The sequence below is a fragment of the Euprymna scolopes genome, chromosome 5 (genome assembly GCF_053919585.1).
Source record: "Euprymna scolopes isolate OS-2025 chromosome 5, ASM5391958v1, whole genome shotgun sequence".
Classification (NCBI taxonomy): domain Eukaryota; kingdom Metazoa; phylum Mollusca; class Cephalopoda; order Sepiida; family Sepiolidae; genus Euprymna; species Euprymna scolopes.
The window spans coordinates 60,465,475-60,490,732 of NC_136486.1; the positions used below are offsets into that span (position 1 = coordinate 60,465,475).

At 32.5% G+C, this 25,258-nt stretch overlaps 1 protein-coding gene across 3 annotated transcripts in view; it reads left to right on the top strand.

The window, feature by feature from the left end:
- The window catches only part of LOC145276815 (uncharacterized), a 475,667-nt gene that overhangs the window by 164,167 nt on the left and 286,242 nt on the right, over window positions 1–25,258 (top strand). For all 3 annotated transcript variants that reach the window (XM_080128147.1, XM_080128146.1, XM_080128148.1), the window contains one exon: window positions 5,093–5,145. In XM_080128147.1, the coding sequence (XP_079984273.1) occupies window positions 5,093–5,145 (53 nt within the window). The remainder of the gene's footprint in view (window positions 1–5,092; window positions 5,146–25,258) is intronic.

Consider the following 25,258-nt stretch of genomic DNA (forward strand, 5'->3'; position numbering starts at 1 on the left):
GCAGAAATTCTTCTAGAGACAGATGGTACTATAGATTTTATAATTGAGTTGGGAGGGTTAGAGGATTTATAGACGTATAAAAGCGTAAGATTAGGTTTATGATAGGGGCTATGAGTTTCAGTGTTAAGATTAAGTGTAACATCTGGAAAATTTGAAGTTTTTATTGTTTGGTTCGATAATTATAGAAAGGTCAAAGTTATTGAAGAAGTTATGTAATTTTTTAATTGTTTTGTTTTACTCTCTTGGTCTGGCTGTTGTAGTAAAAAGGGCATCGTCTCTATAAAGACCCCCTTGGATATGTTTAAAGTGGTATTTATGTTTTTTAGTAAGAAGAGTCCCACTAAATTAACAATTATCAGGCGTGTCCTTTCTAGTCCAAAGCTTATTGTTAAAATGTATAAGGGACTTTCCCGCTAGGAGAATTAATTTTATTTCTAAATTAGTTAAGTCAGTATTTCTTTTAGCAAAGATAAGAGCCTTATTTGAAAGGATGGCGGAAATTGATTGATAATAATTTTGGATGTAAAATGTTATGAAGTTAAGGAGGTGTTTATTTTTAAGGGACACGACCCAATTAATTACAGAATCTGAATTCAGCCAAAGAGGGAGACCTACTTTTTTTTTAATAGAAGGATGATTCTATCTAATATATTTTTGCTTACAGCTCCTAAGTCAGAGTTAGATGGACAGATCAATCTGATGGAGGGGTTGTCAAAGAAATTAGGTTTATGATCTTTGAGGGTGAATCTATGAGTACCCGGAGAAATTATTTCAGTGAAGTTATGAATGTTCATAGAAGTCAGTAAAAGTTTAGCTTCAGAATAATTGGAATCTAAAGTCTTAGGAGGGACTATTTTATAAGATTTATTAAGTTCTTTATACAAAAGTTTTTTATATGTAAGATAGTCAAGTTTATAATAATTTTTTGTCTCACCAGCAGGGACGAATATATGTTTATTCTTTTAAAGTTTTTCGGCAAAATTATTTATTTTTCGAGTAACCGGATTATAATGGTGTTTTTGTTTCTTCAATTTAATTTTTTTGACGGAATTTAACATGGAATTCTCAAACTCTTCGAGGTAAGGGTTGTATTTGGGGTGGCCAGTAGTTTTTAGTTCATAAAATTTGGCAGCAATTCTTCCGAATTTCTTTTGTTCTCTATGAGAGTTGATAGGGAGTTCATTTAAGATTTCTGGGTGAAGTTAGTCTTCAGAGGAAATGGGCGCTTTAACTTTATTTTTAATGCTTAAGTCATGGTAATAAGCCTTCCACCTTATATTTGTTAAGAAAGTGTTCAAAGCGAGAACAAATTTGTGGATATATTCTTGTTGGGTAGGAATAGGGATATTTTTGGCAGACAGAGGAATGTGTTCCTTTTAAAACATATCTGGAGAAAATAAAAAGCTACACTAAATGGGAGCTTTTTTTATTTATTTATTTTCCTTTTGGTGTCGTCTAACAACTCTTGCTGACATTTTTTAAGTGATGACCTATATTTTTTAGCGCTTTTAACATTTCCTGTCTGGGTCATTTTGACTTTTGTTTCCCTTTACTTTATTTTATATTTTATATTTAACTTAATCATCTTTTTTTCTCCTCTTTCTCTTCCATGATCTTTCTTATTTATTTTTATGTCTCGGAAGTAGAGTGAAAAGCATATTTTCTTCTTCTTTTATTAATATTATTGGAATCTTTTTTTTTCCTTGTACACATTTTTGTGAATTATTCCATGGATTTCTGCCTTTGGATTATTATGGACCATCTTCTTCCAATTACGGGATTTCCCTGGATTTTACTTGTACAAATGGAATTCGTAAAACTTTCTTGAAGTTTTAGATTCGGATTTTACCGTCACTAGATTTTTTATCCCCAACCAGACTATCCATTCATGTGTAATCACCTTTTTCTTCACCATATTCCCTCTGCTTCACGTATTTTTGTTTTCAAGTAAGATCTTTGACTTACGTGTTGTTTCATCAAATACTTCTGCATGCAAAATCCGATCCCGCATTTTTCTAATTACTACCCTTTGATGAGCAGGAAAGTATTTCTTCGAAACTCCGCGGATTAAGGACTATTCATTTATCTAGTGTTTCCTTTTCAGATTAAATATGTTTTTAACGCATTTCAAAGTGTATTTTAACATTTTATTAACTGTTTGCTCATATATATATATATATATGCATGTTTACATGCATTGCTTAACTGTTGAATTTATACCCTTTTATCCAATATCCTAATCCATATCAGAATTTTGGAACCTCCGATGAACTCATGAATCCAAAGTAAAATTACGTGTAATGAAATCGAAACTAACATCCTGACATTTTCGTAGGTACGTGCAAAATGAAATCCGATATTCAAAATGCATAAACATTATGGCCCCTCCCTTTACTTTAAAATTCATAAAAAATCAGGAAGTAAACCTATTTTAATGTAATTTTCAGTATTTATTAAATAATGATCACGGAATGTAATAAATACATTATTTTTATTAAAATTTAAGTAGAAATCTATTATTTTGTTTAAATAAAAATCCTTTTACTATAGTTATGGTTTTTAGTATTTAAAAAAAGAAATTGGTTTATTTTGGCTTTTTTTATGAAAATAAAATATCATAAATTCCAACAATAAAAAAATATTGAATTTTTACAGAAACATTACGAAAAAAGCCCCTAAATTTCGTATTAATGAATTCGATATAACTCGAAGTAAAATTAATTTCTCGAACGACCGATATTATTATTATTGAATTAAGCATTGTTTATTTAATATTTTCACTTAAAAAATTAAAATAGCAAAAAAATATTTCTGCTGTTTTTTAAAGTACAGGTTTCGCATACTTTTAATATGTAAGATTTTAATATTTTCTTTGCTTGAATGAATGTGAAACTTTCGGCATAACATAACATTTATATAATATTGAACAATAATTAGAAGAAAAATTAATTTAAAAATAGTAACATAGAAAAATAATTAAATTAAAAAGTGGTGAACATACAGACGGGCAGGATAGGACTATCCGGTTGCATGTCTGGGGGGAAAAAAGGAAACCGAGCACCTCGTCCCTCCTTTGATTTACATTACGTAATTTTGAGAGAGGTTTTTGACTGGCTGAAATTTTTGGCTTCCGTATATCCGTGTTTACAAAACTCTCATTTGTTGCGATTTTGCGAAAGGCAAAATCTCTGGGTTATTTAGCTAATTAACCATTTATTTTTGTATAAAAAGCTTTTATTTATTAAATTCAATTTTTTAGGACATTTTTTTTACTATTTATCTTTGAAATAGACCGAGAAAACTAATCTTTATCTTTTAAAGGATTTTTACAATAGGTTTATTTAACTTAAAATTTAGTTGATTTTGTTAGCTCGCTGTAGAAATATTTTTCGTAACTTTTTTTCAAGTGTACAAATATTTTTTTCCTTTTAAGAAATAAACTTTAGTCTTTAATTATTAAAATACAATCAAAAAGTAGTCAGAAACCTACAAAAAATTATAATAAATCGGATTTCAAAAGTAGGTTACTCTAAATTTATTAGTCCATTTTTGCCCGTACCTACATTTTCCCGTTTCTTTTCCAGATAAATGTTTCTATTATAAGCTGACCAATCAACATAATTAAAATAATGTGAAATATTTCACAATTATTAACAAATAATACGTGCATAAATGAATGTACAAGTAAGCAGTGTCAAAAGAGACGCTGCGAGCATGTCTCTGCTTCATCGTTATTTTCATAGCAGGTGCTCGTCTGCGCTCCAATCTATTGTCCCCCCCCCCCTCGCCAAACTTACACAAGAAACACCCGTCTAGCTGAAAACACTATGAATAATTCCCTCACTCTTTATTTGTGCTTAAACGTAAACGTAGATTCCACGAACAAAGCTTCTTGCTCATAACTGCACACCTATGACACTCCCTTCAATTTCCCTGCTTTCCAGCTGACTACAATATGGTCGTCTGCAAGTACAACGTTAACAAGATGAGCCGTTCCTTTTAAGTAATCCAATATACCAAATTTACACTACTAATGATTACTACATTGTTCCATTGACGACTGTACATTCTTTTACCCTTATCCTCAAGTTACCTCTGGGCCTTGATGAGTGGTGACTTCTTTGTAAGAAAATGTCGAACTAGCTATTATTTTATAGAAAAGATATTCATTTTAAAATTTGAATATAGCAGGTAGACTTTGGGTTTACATTCGTTAGCCTCGGAATTCCCGCCATGTTTATAAACACTTACCTTGAGCGTGGTTTCTGAAAAATAAGCAAATAGTTACTGTTCCTGAGTCGTCATTTATTCATTAGATCGTATAGTTGACTAGATTTGTACGTTGAGGTAACAATTTTTAGCTCCTTATATCAAGTGGTATCATGTTTTTTCTGGAACGATGCCCAAAAAACAAATATACATTGCTACTTATAGAGCTGGAAATATTTGGTCTGATATGCCACAATAATGCCCTCTCAGTTCTGTTTTACTTATTTCTTAAAGCATCATATTAAATTTTAAAACGCTCTTCATAACTGCTATTCTTTATAAAAACTTAAGAATTTTCAAAATGTGTATAATCTTTTTAGCAAAAAAAAAAACAAAAAAAAACGTTGCTATTTTATAGTGAAATCTAGTGATTCGATAGAAAAGTTTGAATGCCACCTAATGATAACAGGTGACATCAAACGGAAGTCAACGAAATCAATACAAGACTAAACTCAGAACTCTGCCTTTCAACCTAGACTCCCACGACCATGTCCTCGTTCTCCAACGTCAGAGGTTTCTGTCCCAACCTTTCAGAGATTGAAAATCGATTACAGGAGACGAAACCGGATTATTGGTCAGTCTTCAGTTCTTCGTAGTGCAATGTATTAAAAAAAATAATATGCATCATCATCATCATCATCATCATCATCATCATCATCATCATCATCATTATCATCATCAGTGTTCTTTTATGCCGGAAAGCCTTCTACTCTAATAAATGAGTCACTAGCTATAATTTCATGCATTCAGAAAATATTAATTATTTTCGGTAAGATGGCGTTGTTTATATCCACGTATGTTTATTATATCTTCTTTTTTTCAGTACCAAGTGAAAAGTATCATTTCAGCAAGGGCCCAACGTCTTCATATTATAAAGTAAGTATATTATGGCCGTCTTTTTCCATCCCAATTTTATTTATAGACGTAAGATATTTAAAAAGAAAAAAAATAAGTTAGAGAAATTAGGCATATACATTCTGTTTTGCTTCCATTTAAGGACGAGTGTATAGACCATAATACGCAATAAGAGTTAAAGGGCTCCAGAGATGAAGCACTGTTTCAACATCTGGGTTGTATCAGCTTAGAGTACCTATTCTTCACTTGACAGATTCCAGGACCCTAATCGAAATCTAGGAGCAAAGCCCTATTCCACACTTGTTCCTTCTTCTAATAGAAGAAACGAAGTTACTCTATTACTATTTCATGGTTATTGTGATGGCCGATGCTCAACCATGCTGATATCAATAGGTCATTAGCAGAATACACTTTTATCCATTGGACATTGGTAGCATACACATTTATCCATAGGATATTAGTAGCATACGCTTAAAATCTATAGGATATTAGGAGCACACACTTTTATTCATAGGACATAAGCAGAATACACTTTTATCCATTGGACATTAGTAGCGTACCCTTTTATCCATGGGACATTACTAGCGTACACTTTTATCCATACGATATTAGCAGCCTACGCTTTTATCCGTAGGACATTAGTAACATACGCTGTTATCGATAGGACATTAGCAGCATGCACTTTTGTTCATAGGACATAACAGCATACACTTTTATCAAGAGGACATTAGTAGCATGCGTTTTATCAATAGGATATAAGATACATACACTTTTATCCATAGGACATTAGTAGAATACACTTTTATTCATAGGATATTACTAGCGTACACTTTTATCCATAGGACATTAGCAGCCTACGCTTTTATCCGTAGGACATTATTAGCATACGCTTTTATCTATAGGACATAACAGCATAGGACGTTAGTAGCATACACTTTTATCCATAGGACATTAGTAGCATACGCTTTTCTCCATAGAACATTAGCATCATACGTTTTTATCCATAAGATATTAGTAGCATCCGCTTTTGTCCATAGAACATTAGTAACATACCCTTTTGTCCATAGAACATTAGTAACATACCCTTTTGTCCATAGAACATTAGTAACATCCCCTTTTGTCCATAGAACATTAGTAAAATACCCTTTTGTCCATGGGACATTATTAGCATACGCTTTTATCCATAGAACATTAGTAACACGCTTTTATACATAAGGCATTATTAGCATACACGTTTATCCATAGGACATTCATATTATACACTTTTATCCATAAAACATTAGTAGCACACAGTTGTGTCCATGGGACATTAATAGCATACTCGTTTATCTATACGACGTTAGTAGCATACGCTTTTATCAATAGGCCATTAATAATCTATGTTTTTATCCATAGGACATTAGTAACATACCTTTTTACCCATAGGACATTAGTAGGATACACTTTTATCCATAACACATTAATAATATACACTTTTATCCATAGGAATTTTGTAGGGTACGCTTTCATCCATGGAACATAAGTAGCATACGCTTTTATCAATAGGACATAAGTAGCATACGCTGTTATCTATAGGATATTAGTAGGATACACTTTTATCCCAAGGACATTAATAGCATACGTATTTATCCATAGGACAGATGTATCATATGCTTTTATCCATAAGGCATTAGTACCATACGCTTTTATCTATAGTACATTAGTCGCATACACTTTCATCCATAGAATATTAATAGCATACGCTTTTATCCATAGGACATTAGCAGCGTACACTTTTATACATCGGACATTAGTAGCGTACACTTGTATCCATAGGACGTTAGTAACATACACTTGTATCCATAGGACGTTAGTAACATACACTTGTATCCATAGGACATTTGTAGCATACACTTTTATCCATAGAACATTGGTATCATACTTTTTTATCCATATGACATTAGCAGCATACGCTTCCATACATAGGATATTAGCTACATACACTCGTTTTCTACAACAACTGTTAACAATTCTGTTATCTCTCCCTGACTGAGACTAAACCTCGATTCAATTAGCAAAGTGTCTTTTCAGTAACCTCCAGTCCTAGGAATGCAATAACTATAGGCTTGCTTATCGCTTACTAAAACAATATTGTTTTCAAGTCTAATCTGCATGAGTTCTTGTTATGCCATCCTCTTTAAAAGGCAATCAGTTCAACAATTATCGATAATCAAGGTGTTTCCTTGATCGGCAAACTGACACAAATTATGGTTTAGATAAACGATTAAACTTTCACTAGTTTAATGTAGAAAGGTCTGATCCTTCCTCGTTCAAAATAGACTTCGTAGCCTCGTATGGTATGCCCTTTTCTCTTCCCTGCAACCTCTTTCTCGCAGAAAAGATATTGCCAGGTTGTCTCGGCTTTATAGTTATTTTCAGAGAAAATACCTGACTTATCCCCAATCTGTTGTCCCCCGTCGCCACACTTTCACAAGCAACCCCCGTCTAGCAGAAAACACTGTCAACAATTTCCCCCACTCTTTATCTGTGCCTAAACCTAAACGTAGATTTCATGGAGGAATCTCCTTTTTTAGAACTGCACGCTTTGGAATTGTCTTCCGTTTTCCTGCTTTCAAGCTTACTACAATATGGTTGTCTTCAAGTCTAACGTAAACAAGTTTTTGATGAGCCCTTCCATATAAGTTCACAAATTTACCGAATTTCCATTACTAACAATTACTATATTGTCCAATTTCTACTGTACACTCATTAACCCTTATCCTCGAGTGGAGTATTTGCCTTGATACATGATTATGCCTATGTAAAAAAACTAGTAAAACAACCTGCTCGTCGTCATCGTTTTCGTCGTCGTACTCGTAAACGCAGGTTCCTACTCTTTTAGGTTACAACACCGGCTTTACCAACAGCCAATTGGCATTTCTAAAGCAAGACAAGTTTTAATATTTGTATGTGCGACAACCTATTTCGAATCTTATGTACAAGAACGACGACCCCAACATATCCCCGTCATAAAATAAACAGAGAAAAAGCAGCTTGTAAAAAAATAACATTTTTTTTTCTGAAGAAGGTGGTTTCTATTAAGGTCATTGTGTATTTACACAAAAGACTGGGTTCCTTTATTATTTTTGAATCCTGATAAATCGACACATTCAATGAAATAACACTTATACTATAACTGGTCGCCTTACTAAACCAATAACCAAGTTTCCTGTTTGTATATTGGCTAGAGCTGATACATTTTTACTTGAGGGCATCGTTTTTATTAAATTTTTTTTTATTAAGGTTAATGAGTATTAAGTAGAAAGCGAGACACCACCGTGATGATCAGTAACGATAAAACTTTTTGTGTGTGTGTATTTTTATTACATAAAAAATAGTTATTGGCATTCGGGACAGGATCCAAAGGAAATACAACAAAAACTACTTTTTTTTATTTAGTTCTATGTCTACAAAATTATTTCACTGTCTGTAACTTATTTATACCTATATAATAATTAAGAAAATAACAACAACAACAACAACAAAACACTATATGATTTGGGAATCTTAGGAAGGACGACCCCCTGCATGCTTGGGCTAATGTGGTGAATGAGAACTTTAGCTAGGATAAACCATAGACTAGCAAAGGTACAGTGACGAGGATGATCATATACATCCCTTCCCCAAGTTTTGAGTGGCCTTGTGCCTAATTTTTTGTTTATTACTGTTTAGTTGTAAACTTTTCAGAGTAAATAAAAAAAACACACATATAACTCAAAGTGTAGTGTCTGCGCCTTGTTCCTCGCCTGTGCTGTGCTGGCGACATATTCACGTGGCCAAAGCACACGGACAACTTTTTCACTTTTGTTGAGTTAGCGTTCTCTCCGCCCCCCCCCATTTTGTCTTTCTTTCTCTGCTGTTAATTACGTAAAGGAAGGTCGGACACACTTTCTTTCCTCCATTGAACACCCCATTCCCTCTCTCAGTTCTATTTCACTATCTTGCCGCCTTTGTCACTACTTCTTTTTGGCGCCAAATCCGGCTCCCCACTTCGGACACTATTTCCACGTTACTCGTGTTGGCGAGATGCACACCACACAAAGAGAGTATCAAATATACACCCTCAGCCCGGGGGCCACCACTATGGATATTCCCAGCCTGGGGACCACCACAGAAACAGTTGCTCCCCCAAATGACTATTTCCCAACAGGAGAAGGAAACACACCCAGACCAAGAACCGTACCGCCTAGGCCAGGAATCAACAGAGGACGCTCCCCCAAAGAGGAAATATGTATAAGCGGCTCCCCACGAGGACCATTCCCTCAAAGGGGAGCAAAACCAATTTCAAACGCAGCATTCCACTCAGGAAACAAAATGGAAGGGGCGGTAGCGCACAAGGGCAATAAAGGGGGAAGTTCTCCCCAGGCGATCTACTGCCCCATAATGGGAGCAAATTAGGAGAAATTAGGAGAACTTAAACAGCATGGTAGGGTCAGATGCCTTTAAGAACAATAAAAAAACTTTACGCTCCCCAACAGGACGATTCCTCAAAAGTTTCTGGCATAAACATTCCCACAAAAGGAGCACAGACGGACTCCGCAAAAGCAGGAGGCGCAACCAAAAAACTCACTGGAGCAACCTTCGTCAAAGACCTAAAAAATGACCCAACCCCACCAAATACCCGGCGCCAACACCAACAAGAGACTCTGCGTGGGGGTAACCCACAGAGAAACAAGAGCTCCGTCAAGAATAAAGAGGCCTGTACTCAAACAAGTACAAACAATACACTGAGGGCGACGTCCTCAAGCCAAAATTGGGGAACTGGAAGATGATCTTCTTCGTCACTTCGGGCATCAAATTGGGGGACTGGAAGGTCCTGCCCTTCGTCATTTCGGACATCAAGGAAAATCGGTTCACGGAGGTGAAAAAGGAAGAAATGGCTGAGCTCCTACAGAAACTTAATATACCCGCCAAGTAAATACATCAGAGGAGTTTTGCGATGTAGGACATATTGCTCCACAACAAGGACAAAGCAGAAAGATTCTACCACAAAGAGCTTCAATGCGCGGGGGCCAGGTCGCTGGCAGAGTACAAGGGTAGGAGCAGAACCCGGGTATAAATATTTAATGCCTCTGCCGACTTACGCACAGGACTGCTCGCAGCCTTCCTTAGTCAGTTCGGGGACACCCTCATTGCTGGTTCTGTGAGAAACAGGGATACATGGCAAAGAACTACTCCCAAGAAGCAGTTTCAAGCTAATCTGCACCACCTATAAACACTGATCCAGCACCGGGGGTGGAGACAGTCTCTAAAGCCAAGGAATTGCCAACACCAGCCCTTGGGTCGATAAACTAAAAGAAGACCAAGGATCAATGGAGTACGATAACAGGGCCTATACCAAAGAACACCGCCTCACCCTCACCTCTCACTCAACAGTATCAGCCGCAACGATAGCAGCAGCAACATCAGAAATAGCATCTGCTGAAGCAGCAACATCAACAGCAACAGCGAGAGCACAACAGGAGCAGCAGCAAGAGAAAGAGAAGCAGCAGCAAGAGCGGCAGCAGCAGATGCAGCATCCGAAGCAGTGACTTTAGCAGCAGCATAAGATCGATTTCTCGAACGACAAATATCCAAAAATTAATCAAAAATGATAATTTTATGCTGGTCAACTGAGCTGTTTTTTTTTTTCCAAGAACGGTTCAGTTTTTTTGTCGACATTTCTGCAAACTCATCATACGCCTTGCAGTGCCTAAGCTTATTTTGAACGCCCGCTAAGTCGTAATTCGCTATGGACTCGACGGCTAAACCGTTGGCCTTTTTTCACCCCCTTTTCCTCTTAGCTTTACAGGTTCAAGACTAGCTACTGCGGATAATTTTTTTTTTCCTTCGCTCGGATACTCGCTGATATTTTAATATATCTTAGGGTTAGTTATTTTTTGCGCTTGCGCGGTAATTTTTATCGAAGCATTATCTAAGGGTTGGATTGCTCAGTACCTAGACGATAAAACATCTCCACACTCGGGCAACACCGAGTTTCCCCGCTTGTATTATATAAAGGCTGAATTCATTAGCACTTATGATTTTTTACTATTGTATCTCAATCACTGAAAAGCCATGCTAAATATTTCTTAGTCCGGGGATTGATTTATATTTGCGAACAAAATAAATTAAAAACTATTAAATATAAATTTAAGTCGTTGTTTTTTTCATAAATAAATAAAAGTTATACAGATGTAATACTTTCGTCCATTTTCAACAAATTATAAACGTTCTTTCTCGATTTTTCTCATGATCTTGCTTGAGTAAAATAATGTCGATGATATAATACCGTGAATATATCGATAATGACCGAAATATTTCATTTATATATGTTTTTATTTATTGAAAATAAACATGTACACTTAATTTGGATTTAAAAAGATTGTTTAAAATTCTTCGATGCCTTTTAAATGTGAAAATATCGGATCTATTAAAATGATACACACACGTGTCTGCGTGCTCTCTACACATATAATAAGACATTTATGACCGTAATGATTTGACAGCAAGAGAGCTCGGCTATTATGGAAAATTATTGATAATGCTCTGTAATTACTAAAATGAAAATAAATGCCTCTAATCATGGAAATATTTGATCGATATTTTTCCATTTATTAATAAAAGAAATCTGTATTTTGCTTGCAATTGATTTCTCTTTTTAATTTTGCGATACTTTTTGTATTGTTTGAGGGTTGTCGATATGTTTATTAACCCTCCAGCTCAATAGATCACATAGGACTGAAAATTGCATTGTTATGATTACTGAACATGCATTCATAACCTGGAAGTTTCATCGCTCTATTGCATATATTGATAGTGTAAGACTTCGCTAAAGTAATCCCTGTCATGAACGTGTATCGGAAAGCAGGCTGCATTATTAGATTCCTGGAAAATGAATAGCATTGAGTAAGTAGCGTAGCATTTTACCTCGAAGACACAATCAATTAACTCCAAAATTGAGAGGAATAAAGTGCGTATAAATGCTAAATAAGCCGGCATATATAGCAATGAGTCAGAGAGTATTCAACAGCCGATGTGGCTAATGTCGATTGTTTTTTTTTCTTTCTTCATTATTTAAAAAAAGTTCTCAAATAAACTTAATAGCGCATTATAACTATGACTATAACTTTATTACGATAATTTTAGCACTTAATATTAACAATTATTTTTATACCGACATACGTTAGTGTTTCCTGCTCATGAAATCATCAGTGTAGCATGTGATAATGGCTGGTAGTCGGTAGATTCTTTATATGGATACAGGGTTGAAGGATAAAATATTCGCCCTAGAAAAAAATACACGATTCTATTTCCGTTTAATGAAAACCGGTTTTCTTTTTTTGTTGCATTTCATCTACTAGTTGGCCAGGTGTGTCCAAATACCAAGAACAATAGGATCCTTCTAGCATGTTTGAAAGTGACACAATGTTCAACGAGCGAGATAAGAGATGCGCCGCTGTACAACTCATGCTCTCTACCAATCGAAGTTATGACAATATAACCATTACCAGCACCCTCAAAATGCATCGCAGGATTGCCACGAATATCAGAAACGTGTCCTAGGTGATATAAACAAAGTTTCAGGCCTCTGATGTGGTTTCAACTGCTGAAGAATTTAGTGATCCTCTTGTGCAATCAGGTGACTTATGGCAGACCCTGGGTGTAGCAGTAGGACTAGACGCTGACCTGGACCCACTGGACAGTGGCTGCTGTAATTTCTATATCAATAAAATGAATTGTGTTAATTGTAGTCATTATCAGTATATTATATATATATATATATATATATATATATATATATATATATGAGACAGAGAATAGTTCAAGAAGATAAAAGTTAAACTTACATGGGAACATTATTACATTATCAAATCAATAAAGAGTAACAAAAAGAGGAATAAGCAAAACTTCATTATTACACACATATATGTATACATATAGCCATCTAAATACAGTACTGACTCACTGTATCACATCTCATCAGTGCAGCTAGACTAGCACCATATTTTGCAAGAGACTAACCTACAACCATCTAATTGATAGCAAGCCGTTGTTTTCTCGTAAGTCCGGTTTTTGTAACTCTTATTGACTTGATATTGTAATAAATGTTTCTATACATTTATGTTTATCTTCTTTATATATATATACATGCATATATATATATATATGCGTGTATGTTTACGCGTTTTATATATATATATATATATATATATATATATATATATATATATATATTAGTACACTGTCTGTTAGATGAACAAGAATGACTTAAGTCATATCAATTACAGTTCAAAGATTTACGAGGATTAGCTTTTGTTACTTACCAAACCTGATTTTACGATTTTGTCATTTAGAAGGTTCGTAACTAGGATAGATGGTGAATTACTGCATATCAAATGGCGACATAAGATATTGTTTTAGTTTTTATTGTCGCTAAAAAATGTTACAAATATCTATAAATATATAAAAGTGGACAAGAAGGTAGATAAAACTTTATAAAATATGTCAAAACACACACAAACACACACATATATGTTTATATAATTTGTATATATATATATATATACATATATATATATATATATTAAGTAATGTGATTGATAATTTAAAATTTAAAAATCAAATTATAATTAAATTAAAAATCCGTTTCATAAGAAGGAACAATAACAAAATCAATTATCTGTACGATCGTTTCGGAAAACAATGCTTTTTATTGTGGTAGACATCAAGTTACGGACAATAATTATTACATATAGTTTTTTAATAAGCAAGGTCTCCTCGTCAGAAAATTTTGAAGGGTTTTTATTAAATTTAAAAGACAGCATACATAAACCTAGCATTAAAAGTAAGGCAGATGTATCTGAACAAAATTGAAATAAATGTCATGATTTAAAATTTATAAGAAAATTAATATGGGTTAGAGACGGAAAAGAAATAGAGTAAAATATAGATTTGAATTTAAATTGTAAGTTTGCTTTAAGTACAACATTACAAATATATACATGCATATATATGAAAAAATAGACACATATATACATATACATAGATATACAGGTATATACATAAAAATATATAGAAATTTACCTTTGAATTTTTCGCCTTTTGAAATCAGGAACTATGGTTAAAATACTCATTTAGATGTTTGCTATAGCTTTTTACCTTATTGAATGATGAATTTTAAAAAGGGGGGGGGACGCCCGTGCAATAAATTATATCCGTTAGCGTACTTTTGATTTAAAGACGCTACGGTTTATATTTCGAATGCTGTTTGTGTAATTACATAATGTAAGGGGGAATAATTAGTCATATTTTCTTTACTTTTTTATTTAAAGGGTGTAAGGGGGATAATTAGTCTAACTTCATCTATAAAAAAAATTGTAATCTATTTTTACTAATATGTAATTTTTAATGATTTAAGGTGGTTTATATTTATTAAATTAAAACCAACGTTTATGACTGAATGTAAATATTAGTTCCTGTCTTGAATTTAATAGTGTGGTTGCATTTTTTATATCTTCATATTTTAAAATGTTTAGGGTCTCTTTTGTACATAGTGCACAGAATTTATCTCCTGGTTTATATGGTTTGCAAGACTCAATTACTCGCTATTTTAAGTTGAAAGAAAGATTGCTATTTTTTAGTTGCCAAATATAGTTGGATAGAGTAGTTTGGTTTGACGGAGAGTTATTTTTAAAAGAATGTGCTTTGAAATTCTATGTATTATTAGGGCAGATGTGGAACCAGATGTTGGTATGAAGGGTTGCCCCTACATTGACCAAGGTCAGATATGTGGGGTTACCCCCACATATGGTCTTTGCTAGTCATAGCTTGCAGCATCTGTCGGAACGGATACTACACTTTGATCTTGACGCTTGGGCCTCGGAGGGCGCTGGACTGTAATCGCTCATGATTGTGCTTTATTCAAGAAAGGTATATATATATATATATATTAAGAAAAGAATATATATATATATATAATTTAAAGGAGTTAAAGCAATTTTCTATAGAGCAGAGTGTATTTTAATGTTACAGTAAAATACTAAATTAATTAAAATACAGGAAATACGTTGTAAAGCCGATGTATCAAAACTCAATAGGCAAATATCATACAGCTACTTTTATATTTGGTAAGGTGATTGATAATTTATAATTCCAAATTAAAATTAAAAATTAAAAAATCCGTTTCATAAAAAGGAGCACAACAAAGCCAATAAATTGTACGATAGTTTGGGAAACGATGTTTTTTTTATTGTGACAGACATTGAGTCAAGGACAATAATTTTAGCATATAGTTTTTTATGAAAACAAAGTCTCCTCATCAGCAAAATATTGGGTGGGTTTATTTTAAAAATGAAAGGTACCATGAATAAACTTAGCATTTAAGTACTGCAGATGAATCTCGAAAATATTAACATATAAGGAAAAATAGTTAATTAATGATGTAGATAAGTAAAGTAATATTGGTTAATAATAAAAGTTATAATAAAATTACATAGCTGTGTTTGGAGTAAACGTTAGAATAAAATTACAAAGCTGGGTTTAGATTATGTATGATGTTATAATAAGACGCTATTAAGAGAATTTCACTACATATAAATATATATATATATATATATATTTTTTTTTATATACACATATATATATATATATTCCCTTAAAATGGTTTATCCTCTGAAAGCCATTATAATCCTCAGAGCATTTACCATTTTAGATTGAATGAAATATTCATATCATTGAGTTGCCAAATATGTTTAGATGGACAGGTTTGGTTCGTGAGGGTTTTTTTTAAAAAAAGTGCTTATGGGTTGAAGTTCTATGTTTGATAAGTCCCAGATGTGGAGCCGAGTTAGATTGCGTTTTGTATAATGTATTTATTTTCAGGTCGATTAGGGGCGGCGTTGGTCTGAACTGTGTTGGATTGTATTTGATTGAAAGATTGGTTGTTTGATCGTGTGGTCGAGCTATGGTTGTCATTGACATCATTTAAATTTCTGGTTTGTGATACCGTGCAGCTATAAACTACATTTTTTATTTTGCATGAACCTTGTAGAGGGCATCTATTTTTTTCTTCTGCAGTTACAGTCTGCTATGTTTTCTGTATCTGTGTTTTGTGTCTTATTGATTTTATTATTGTTCGAACTAACTACCTTTTGATGTATGTTTGGCATAGTTGAGTACGATACTTTAATCTTGTTCTTATTGAAGATTGTATTGTGTCTATGAGGGGCTTTAAAGTTTTTGTCTAATATTTTAAAAACTTCCTTGGCTATGCTTGTCTTCAGATTTTTGGAGTAAGGAGGGTTGTACCTTACCAAATATATATATATATATATATATATATATATATATATATATATACATATATATATAGTCGTCATCCACAGACACACTGTTGCGCTGTCTAACAGCTTTTCAGTGTGGCTAGACTAGTAACAATACCGAATCTGAGTTTTAACTAACAATAATCAAGTTTGTAGCCGACAGTTTTACCCTATGGCTACTGGATCGATGCCCGCCAATGGCTTTCTCAAATGCCTGTAGATCTGTAGATATATAAATAATGGCCCTTTCATAGTGCTGACTTTATTATTAATTTTAAAAAGTTTGAATCAAGCAAGTGAAATCGCTCACAATTGTCTCTATTCAAGTAAGAAATGTTATATATATATATATATATATATATATATATATATTATATATATAACCTTTGAAGTTTTTAACCTTTAAAACTATACAAAAATATATATAAAAAATATATATATAAATAAAAAAAATATTTTTTATCATTCGTTAGAAAACCATTTACTTAGTAATTTCTTTTTTAAGGGAGTATCAGTTGTTTACCATGAAACACTGTTTCGGAGATTTAAAAACAAAACAATATATTATATCATGGCTACGAAGCAGTGTTAATCAAAACCCACCTCCCTTAATCTTAGGAAGTAGACATGTTACAAATATTTTATCTAATTTCCTATTCTTGAATGCATTATCTAACCTTTTCATGCTATATATATATATATATATATATATATATATATATATATATATATATATATATATATATATTAAATGGAGTACCCGGCGTGGCCAGGTTGTATTTCATATGTTTGAATATTCAGTTCACATAGATAATTATCGTTTTGATTAAACAAAACAATTATTCCTAATGGTTTCCTTTTCCACATCTCCCACGAGGTAAACGTAGTTGATGCGTATTATTTTGTAGACGTCTTGCAAGTATCTCTAATCGTTTTTTTTCTCGTTCAATCTTTGATTTTTTTTAATCCTTCTTCTCTCAAATTATGATGTAAGAATTGCAATTATTTTTATCATAGTGCATATTTGAAAAATGCTAAACCTTCTTTCGTTTTTACAATTATATGTACAATATATAAAGATGACACTGATAATTTATTCCGTTAATGAAATAATCAAAATTTAGTTTCATCAGAGCATATCTGGATATGGGTAAATGTACCGGTTGCATTAGTTTGGGGTAACTTCTACATAAACAACACTTTGTGCGTGCACTCTAAAAGGTGAGTAAATGTAAAAAAATTTCAGGACTTCTAATGCCTGAGCCACCAACATGCAACAGAACATAATAAAAGTTAGGTGTCTAGAGAGTAAGACTAACAACTTTTAAACTTTGTACCGGAGCATTATTTATAGACATGGAAAAACTATTTCGTATTGGGAATTGTATACACTTAAACTGAAATGGCATGCCAGAAGGAATAAGGGAAATCCGAGGAATAAACACAGTTTCATCTCTTCCAGGTCATTAGTTTTCAAAGATTGTATGGCTAACTGTCTGCCATTAGATTGTTTATGTCGATCAAGATTTCTTAATATAACTGGGACTCTTTCCTTCAATATCATGTTATGATGTGGCATTCCAGGCGGTTGTAGTGAATTCTACGGGAAATTCTACAGTCTGATTTCTATTAATACCAAAATTAATGCATTGACAATTCTTGCAAACGATTGTAATCGAGCATATCAACAGCATCATTTCTAGGGGCACAGCTTGCTCTTTCATAAATCATCCAACATTGCGGAAAGCGTTTAAGCGAAAAGGAAACCCATGAAACTTTCATCTGAACACTTTTTGCCTTTTCGTAACTGTCTGAACGATTGCGACAATAGTACGTACCTTGCTCTGCATCAGTACGAAACTATATTTTAATGTAACAGAAAATTATGTATTATCCATTAGTAAAGCTTCTTTAGAATTCGTTATTTTGTTTCCTAAAACCATAAGACATAACAAATATTCTACAAAAGAATAGAAGCAAACACATACACGCGCACTCACATATCCTCCCCACACACCAACATACATACACAAACGCAATTAGTTGACCAAGTACGAACGTGGCCCACACTTTCACTCGAGTAAGGAGAAAAAAATAAAGAAAGAAAAGGAGAAAAAGAAGACACGTAAGGAATGGGGAGGAAAAGACCTCCAATAAGCAAGAGTAGGGTGGAACACACGCAAGAAGATTTTTAGAATCATTTACAGATATTTCCACCTCTTGGAAAGCTATATTCTATTACAGTTATATTCTATTAAATCTATATTCTATTAAAGCTATATTCTATTTAAGCTATATTCTATTTAAGTTATATTTTTTTTAAGTTATATTCTATTTAAGTTATATTCTATTTAAGTTATATTCTATTTAAGCTATATTCTATTTAAGTTATATTCTATTTAAGTTATATTCTATTAAAGTTATATTCTATTTAAGCTATATTCTATTAAAGTTATATTCTATTTAAGTTATATTCTATTTAAGTTATATTTCATTTAAGTTATATTCTATTAAAGCTATATTCTATTTAAGCTATATTCTATTTAAGTTATATTCTATTTAAGTTATATTCTATTAAAGTTATATTCTATTTAAGTTATATTCTATTAAAGTTATATTCTATTTAAGTTATATTCTATTAAAGTTATATTCTATTAAAGTTATATTCTATTAAAGTTATATTATATTTAAGTTATATTCTATTTTAGTTATATTCTATTTAAGCTAAATTTTTTAAAGTTATATTCTATTTAAGTTATATTTTATTTAAGTGATATTCTATTTTAGTTATATTCTTTTTAAGTTATATTCTATTTAAGTTATATTCTATTAAAGTTATATTCTATTTAAGTTATATTCTATTAAAGTTATATTCTATTAAAGTTATATTCTATTAAAGTTATATTCTATTAAAGCTATATTCTATTTAAGCTATATTCTATTTAAGTTATATTCTTTTTAAGTTATATTCTATTAAGTTATATTCTATTTAAGTTATATTTTATTTAATCTATATTCTTTTTAAGTTATATTCTATTAAAGTTATATTCTATTTAAGTTATATTCTATTTAAGTGATATTCTATTTAAGTTATATTCTATTTAAGTTATATTCTATTTAATCTATATTCTATTTAAGTTATATTCTATTTAAGTTATATTCTATTTAAGTGATATTCTATTTAAGTTATATTCTATTTAAGTTATATTCTATTTAAGTGATATTCTATTTAAGTGATATTCTATTTAAGTTATATTCTTTTTAAGTTATATTCTATTTAAGTTATATTCTATTTAAGTTATATTTCATTTAAGTTATATTCTATTAAAGCTATATTCTATTTAATCTATATTCTATTTAAGCTATATTCTATTTAAGCTATATTCTCTTTAAGCTATATTCTATTAAAGCTATATTCTATTAAAGCTATATTCTATTAGGCTATATTCTATTTAATCTATATTCTATTTAAGCAAAAAAATATATGAACTCGTAAGAGTGAACATTTTCTAGAACATGATTTAAACTAATTATTTTTTTAATCCATGTAAAAGTACTCAAATTTGGCTTTGATATCAGAGTAAACTATTGTTAACACTTTGATAGATTGCTTTCAACATCTCCGTCATTTGATCGCAGTGGACCACGAAATAACGATGTCTCGGAGATGACTCTTAACTTGAATAAGTTTGCTAATTGATTACCGACCATCCGATGTTATTTCATATCGTCGCAATTATATATTTCATTTAATCAGTAGATGAACCAATATTAGATTCTAGTACCAAAAGTCACAATGGACTTGGAAATATAGAAAATAAATATTGAATAAAAAGTCCCACAATATGGGCTTACTGGACGCCATTTCATGTCATATGTGGAATATATTCTATTTAAGCAATAAAATTAATAATACACTCTCACATATAACCACTCTGCACTTACAAATAACGAACGATATTTAGTTGCACTTCCCATTTTAATTTATGATATTGAGACCAATTTGGTACAGTTTCGTTTAATGTCCGTAACAGATTTTATTTCACAAAATAAAAAAGATATATCTGATAGGTATTATCAATAAATTAATGGGAACTAGCAAGAAATTGGGTTCCAAGTACTTTCAGGTAAACTCTCTCAATAATATAAACGTACGTTTGTCTGATAAAAAAAGAGTCAATACAACCAGCAAAGCCGTGAACACACATCAGACAGACGCTAACACAACCGCTCCCCCATATAAAATACACCTTTACATACTTTTGTGTTTTTTATCTGTTTTATTGAACAGGCGATCATTTGATTGTTTTTAAACTAGAGTTTATCGTAAGGCTGCATTGTTTTTATGTTTGCTAAATAAAGCAAGGAGCACGATTGACCCAAATATGTAAGTTACTAAGCACTACAAACTGTTTAAATAAAGCACCGGCAACCCCCTCTTCTAAAATAAAAAAAAATAAAATTGAAGAATAGAATCTTTCATAATAAAAGACGACAAAAAATATAGTAACGTGTCCATATTGATTTTCCCTGCAAATAAATACAAGTCCTATCAAAAGTCTGAACTCCATATAAAAGAGTTATAGTCCTCATTATGGTATACGTTACTAACTTTAAATAAAAGGCTTACTCTTTTTAACGTTCTAATATTTTCATCCGGAGAAAAGGTCTGCTAAGGGATCAAAATTTTAAAAAATGGTACTTGTGGGTCATCAATTTTACCTGTTTGTCAACTATTTAATAACTACGCATTTGCGAATCGTTCACACGGCAGCTTCCTTATTTGAGGAATAAGTAGCTTTGAAACATTTTAGAGAATTGACCTCATGGTTATCGTACTTGACTCATTGTCGTAAGGTTTTGGTTTCGATCTCAGCTCGAGTATTTTTTTCTTACAAGAAGTTTACTGTTTAGAAAAAAAACATAATACTCGCATGCACATGCCCCAATTTCTTTCCGATTTTTTCTCAATTTTTTTTAAAAGTGATTTTACGTTACGTTCAATACCGAGCAAAGCTGTATACATCTGCTAGTCTATATATCTATAAAAGTGAGAATGAGTGTGTGTATAGTGGCAACTCTCCATCTTCCTATTCAACATTTTTTTTATGTAGTAAATTGAAATTTGCTATATAGGGAATGCAGACATGTGTAAAATTTTTAATCGGTTCGCATCCGAAAAAATATGAGCTGCTAAGAGGTCAACATTTAAAAAAAAATGGTAATCATTGTCATTGTTTTGTTTTTGATTGTCAACTGTTTCACGAGTGGGCATGTGCGCATACACGTTCACATGACAGCTTCCATATCTTAGGGATAAGTGTGAAACACATTTTAAAAATTATAGCAACCTGGCCTAACGGTTATCGAACTTAACTCACTATCTTTAGGTTTTGGCTCTGATCTCAGCTCGCTTTTTTTATTACAAGAAGTGAACTTTTAAGAAAAATCATAATACTCACATAACCATGTCTCAGTTCCTTTTTGTTTTTTTTTACTACATTTTTTAAGGTAATGTAACGCTACATTTATAACGAAAAACGCTGGATACATTTGCTAGTAAAATTATAATACTATTCATAACTATATATATTCATTCATTAACCTTTATACCTGAGTGGCTTCCGGAACTTCATAAGTAGTGATTCCTTTATATATATATATAATATATAAATATATATATATAATATATATATATATATATATATATATATATTGTTGTGGGGTCATACACACCCTTATAACCGCTAAGATGGACTTGTCCATTTGGCATATAGGTAGCAAGTCTAGACCCTTCAATGAGAGCTATCCAGGATGTCGTGCAGAGGCGAGTCTCCACGGACTTACTAACCTTTTCCGTACCACTAACCCTTGCTTGATAGATATGATATTCTTATTCTCACTAAGTCGTGTTCCTACTTTCACTTTTTCCGCTCCACTATAATGGCGACAAGGATAAAAAAAAATCAAAAACTCACGTGCAAAACTTTCAACTTTCAAAACGTAAGAAATGGTTAATTGCAAACGCAAAACCACAACAGTTCAACGATGGAAAATTGCAGTGTAAAAAAAGAACAAAAAAAACCTACAACACTTAAATTTATCTATCCAAAGAAATTGTATGTAGAATTTATTTTTTCATGCTTTGCTAAAAATAAAAATGTAATCTTGTTTCAGTTTGCCGTAGAACGTGTTGAGCAAATTGTTCATGCAAATTACACATGAAGTTAATGGTGGAAGATTTTTTTTTTTGATGTTACTAAAATGTTGGGAAATGAATTCTTGTTTTATAACAAAGTGGTTATTATTGACCGATTAGTTGTTTGTTTGAACTGTACTGGGAGGAATAAAAGAAAAAGAGACAGTTGGGATAAAGCAGGCAAATATTTTCTTTACGTGCTGGGAAGCCAATTTTTGTTTTTGATTATTTGAAAAATAATTTTTTTTCTTTCTCCTTATTTATATGTGCAACAGAACGCACACACACTGAAATAACTTTTTTACTTTCACCTGTCTTTTTTAAAGCACTTTTAAAATAAATACTCTTTTCCTTGTTTGATAACTTTTTGCTCGGCAGCGGAGTGAGAAAAATACTGCTCGTGCAACAATATCTATTACTGAAAACAGAAATTCGGAACAATTATTTTTGTGAAACCGTTACTTTGCTGAAAAGAAGTTGACTTTTTTATTGTACTAGCGGGGGAGGGGAGAACCCGACGTTGCCCGGGTGTTAGGAGGTGTGTGTCTGTTGGGTGTAGATCAAAACAACCCTGTTTTAAAAAAAATGTTGGCCGGGTGTTTGGAGGTGTAAAAGAAAAAAAGTATTAGTAGAAAGGTAGGCTTGAACCCCGAACCTTTAACGCGGAGGTGGAAAGGAAACGAAAAAAAACCTGCGACCTAACCATCTCGACCACGGGAAAAGGTGAATTGATAAGTGTGGTCAGTTGACGTTTATAAAGTGAAATTAACAGGTGCGATAACGTTAAGTCGCGTGATGTTTGACCTAGTTTTGCGCTGGAAGACTGTTTTCCCCGCTACGTGGCGATCAAAAAGTATCTCGAAAATAGCTTGTAAAAGTCGGGTAAATTAAAGATAGCTGCGACCAGAGCTCCTTTGTAGTAGATATTGTTATTTAGACAGCATATAAAAAGTTTTAAGAAGAAGCGAGCCAACCGAGAACCACAACCAAAAAAGCCTTTTGTAGACATACACAAAAAGCGAATACACATACATACATGCATACAAACACATTTTCGCTTATATATATATATATATATATATATTGTATTTTGTATAGTGTATGTTTTATGTTGTATATTTTATGTTGTATGTTTTATGTTGTATGTTGTATGTTGTATATTGTATAGTTTATATTGTATATAGTATATTGTACTTTTTTTTTCTCTACGGTAAACCAAAAATATGTCTCCATTTCCGAACTATTGGCATATCCGAGACAAAAGAAACACGTGGCAACGAGTAAATAAGTATATGCAAAATTAATCTATAATTTTTGCATTTCTGCTACAGCTAATGAAGAGTAAACTAGTCCAAAAATTATAAAAGTTTTCCCTTGCTGTGAATTTCGTTTAAGTTATAAATACCCTTTAAAGTATAGAATTTTCTTTTTTTTTTCAAGAAAATAAAATAAAAAGAGACACAATAGACGATGTGAAAGAGACGATAACACGTCTAATTGAGTTTCAAATGGCCCAGCAAATAAAAAAGCTGACGATAGACTACATCAGGAAGAAGAAGGAATGATTCAAATGTAAAAAGAAAGCTGAGGGCAGACTCTTTATTTCACCAACAGATAAAAAAGAGATAACTGAAACACAACTGCAAGTCTTAATGAATAGGAATAACGCTACAGAGAGCAATACAGCGTTTCCCAAGAGTGCGGTATTAAGTACAATACATAATTCCACATTCTGTCCTCAAGAAAATCGAACGTTTGAAACGTATTTCAGACGGTATAAAGATCTGTAAAATATCGACCGTGAAAATTGGGAAGACCAAAAAAAATTCCGTTTGCTACTCAACAAATTAGGGGCTACGGAATACGACAAATTCGTTGACTATATCTGGCCACAAAAGACAAGCGATGTGACGTTTACTGAAACCGTTAAACGACTAACTGAACTATTCAACTCGAAGATGTCGTTGTTCTCACAGAGGGTGGAAACGCTGGAACCTTACGAAAAAAGACGATGCAGACTACTTGGCTTTCAACAAACTCTATGACGATGTAAAATTAACAGAATTGAGTGTCGATGATTTCAATTGCCTCATATTCGTCCAGGGTTTCACTTCGACAAGAGACTCTGAGATCCGTCAAAGAGTTTTGTCAAAACTGGAAAGTGAACTAGGCTGAATTGTACAAAAGCTGGCGGCAGATTGACAATGGGTGATTAATATCAGAAAGGACTCAGAGAACATCGAACAAGCTGGTATTGCACACATAAAGAACATAGAGAGAAGAACTAAGGGGGACTCTCCAAAAAACAAAACGGAAACTAGACGCTATCTTCCACTCAAATAATGTTTGCAAAGAACTAGGACACAAAAACTCACACTGCCAACGGCGGAGGAAAAGTAAAATTCGGGTTTAACAGACGAGAATGAATAAGAAAGGCGAAAATAACAGTCGAAAGTACGTCTTAGTTAGAATTTTAGACAAGGAAGTTAAATTGCAGTTTGCCTCAACGTCAGACTTATCGTCCAGGAGAAATTTTAATAGGCATACTATGCATAAAAATGGCAAGTTAGCAAAAATGGTAACTGGAGAAAAA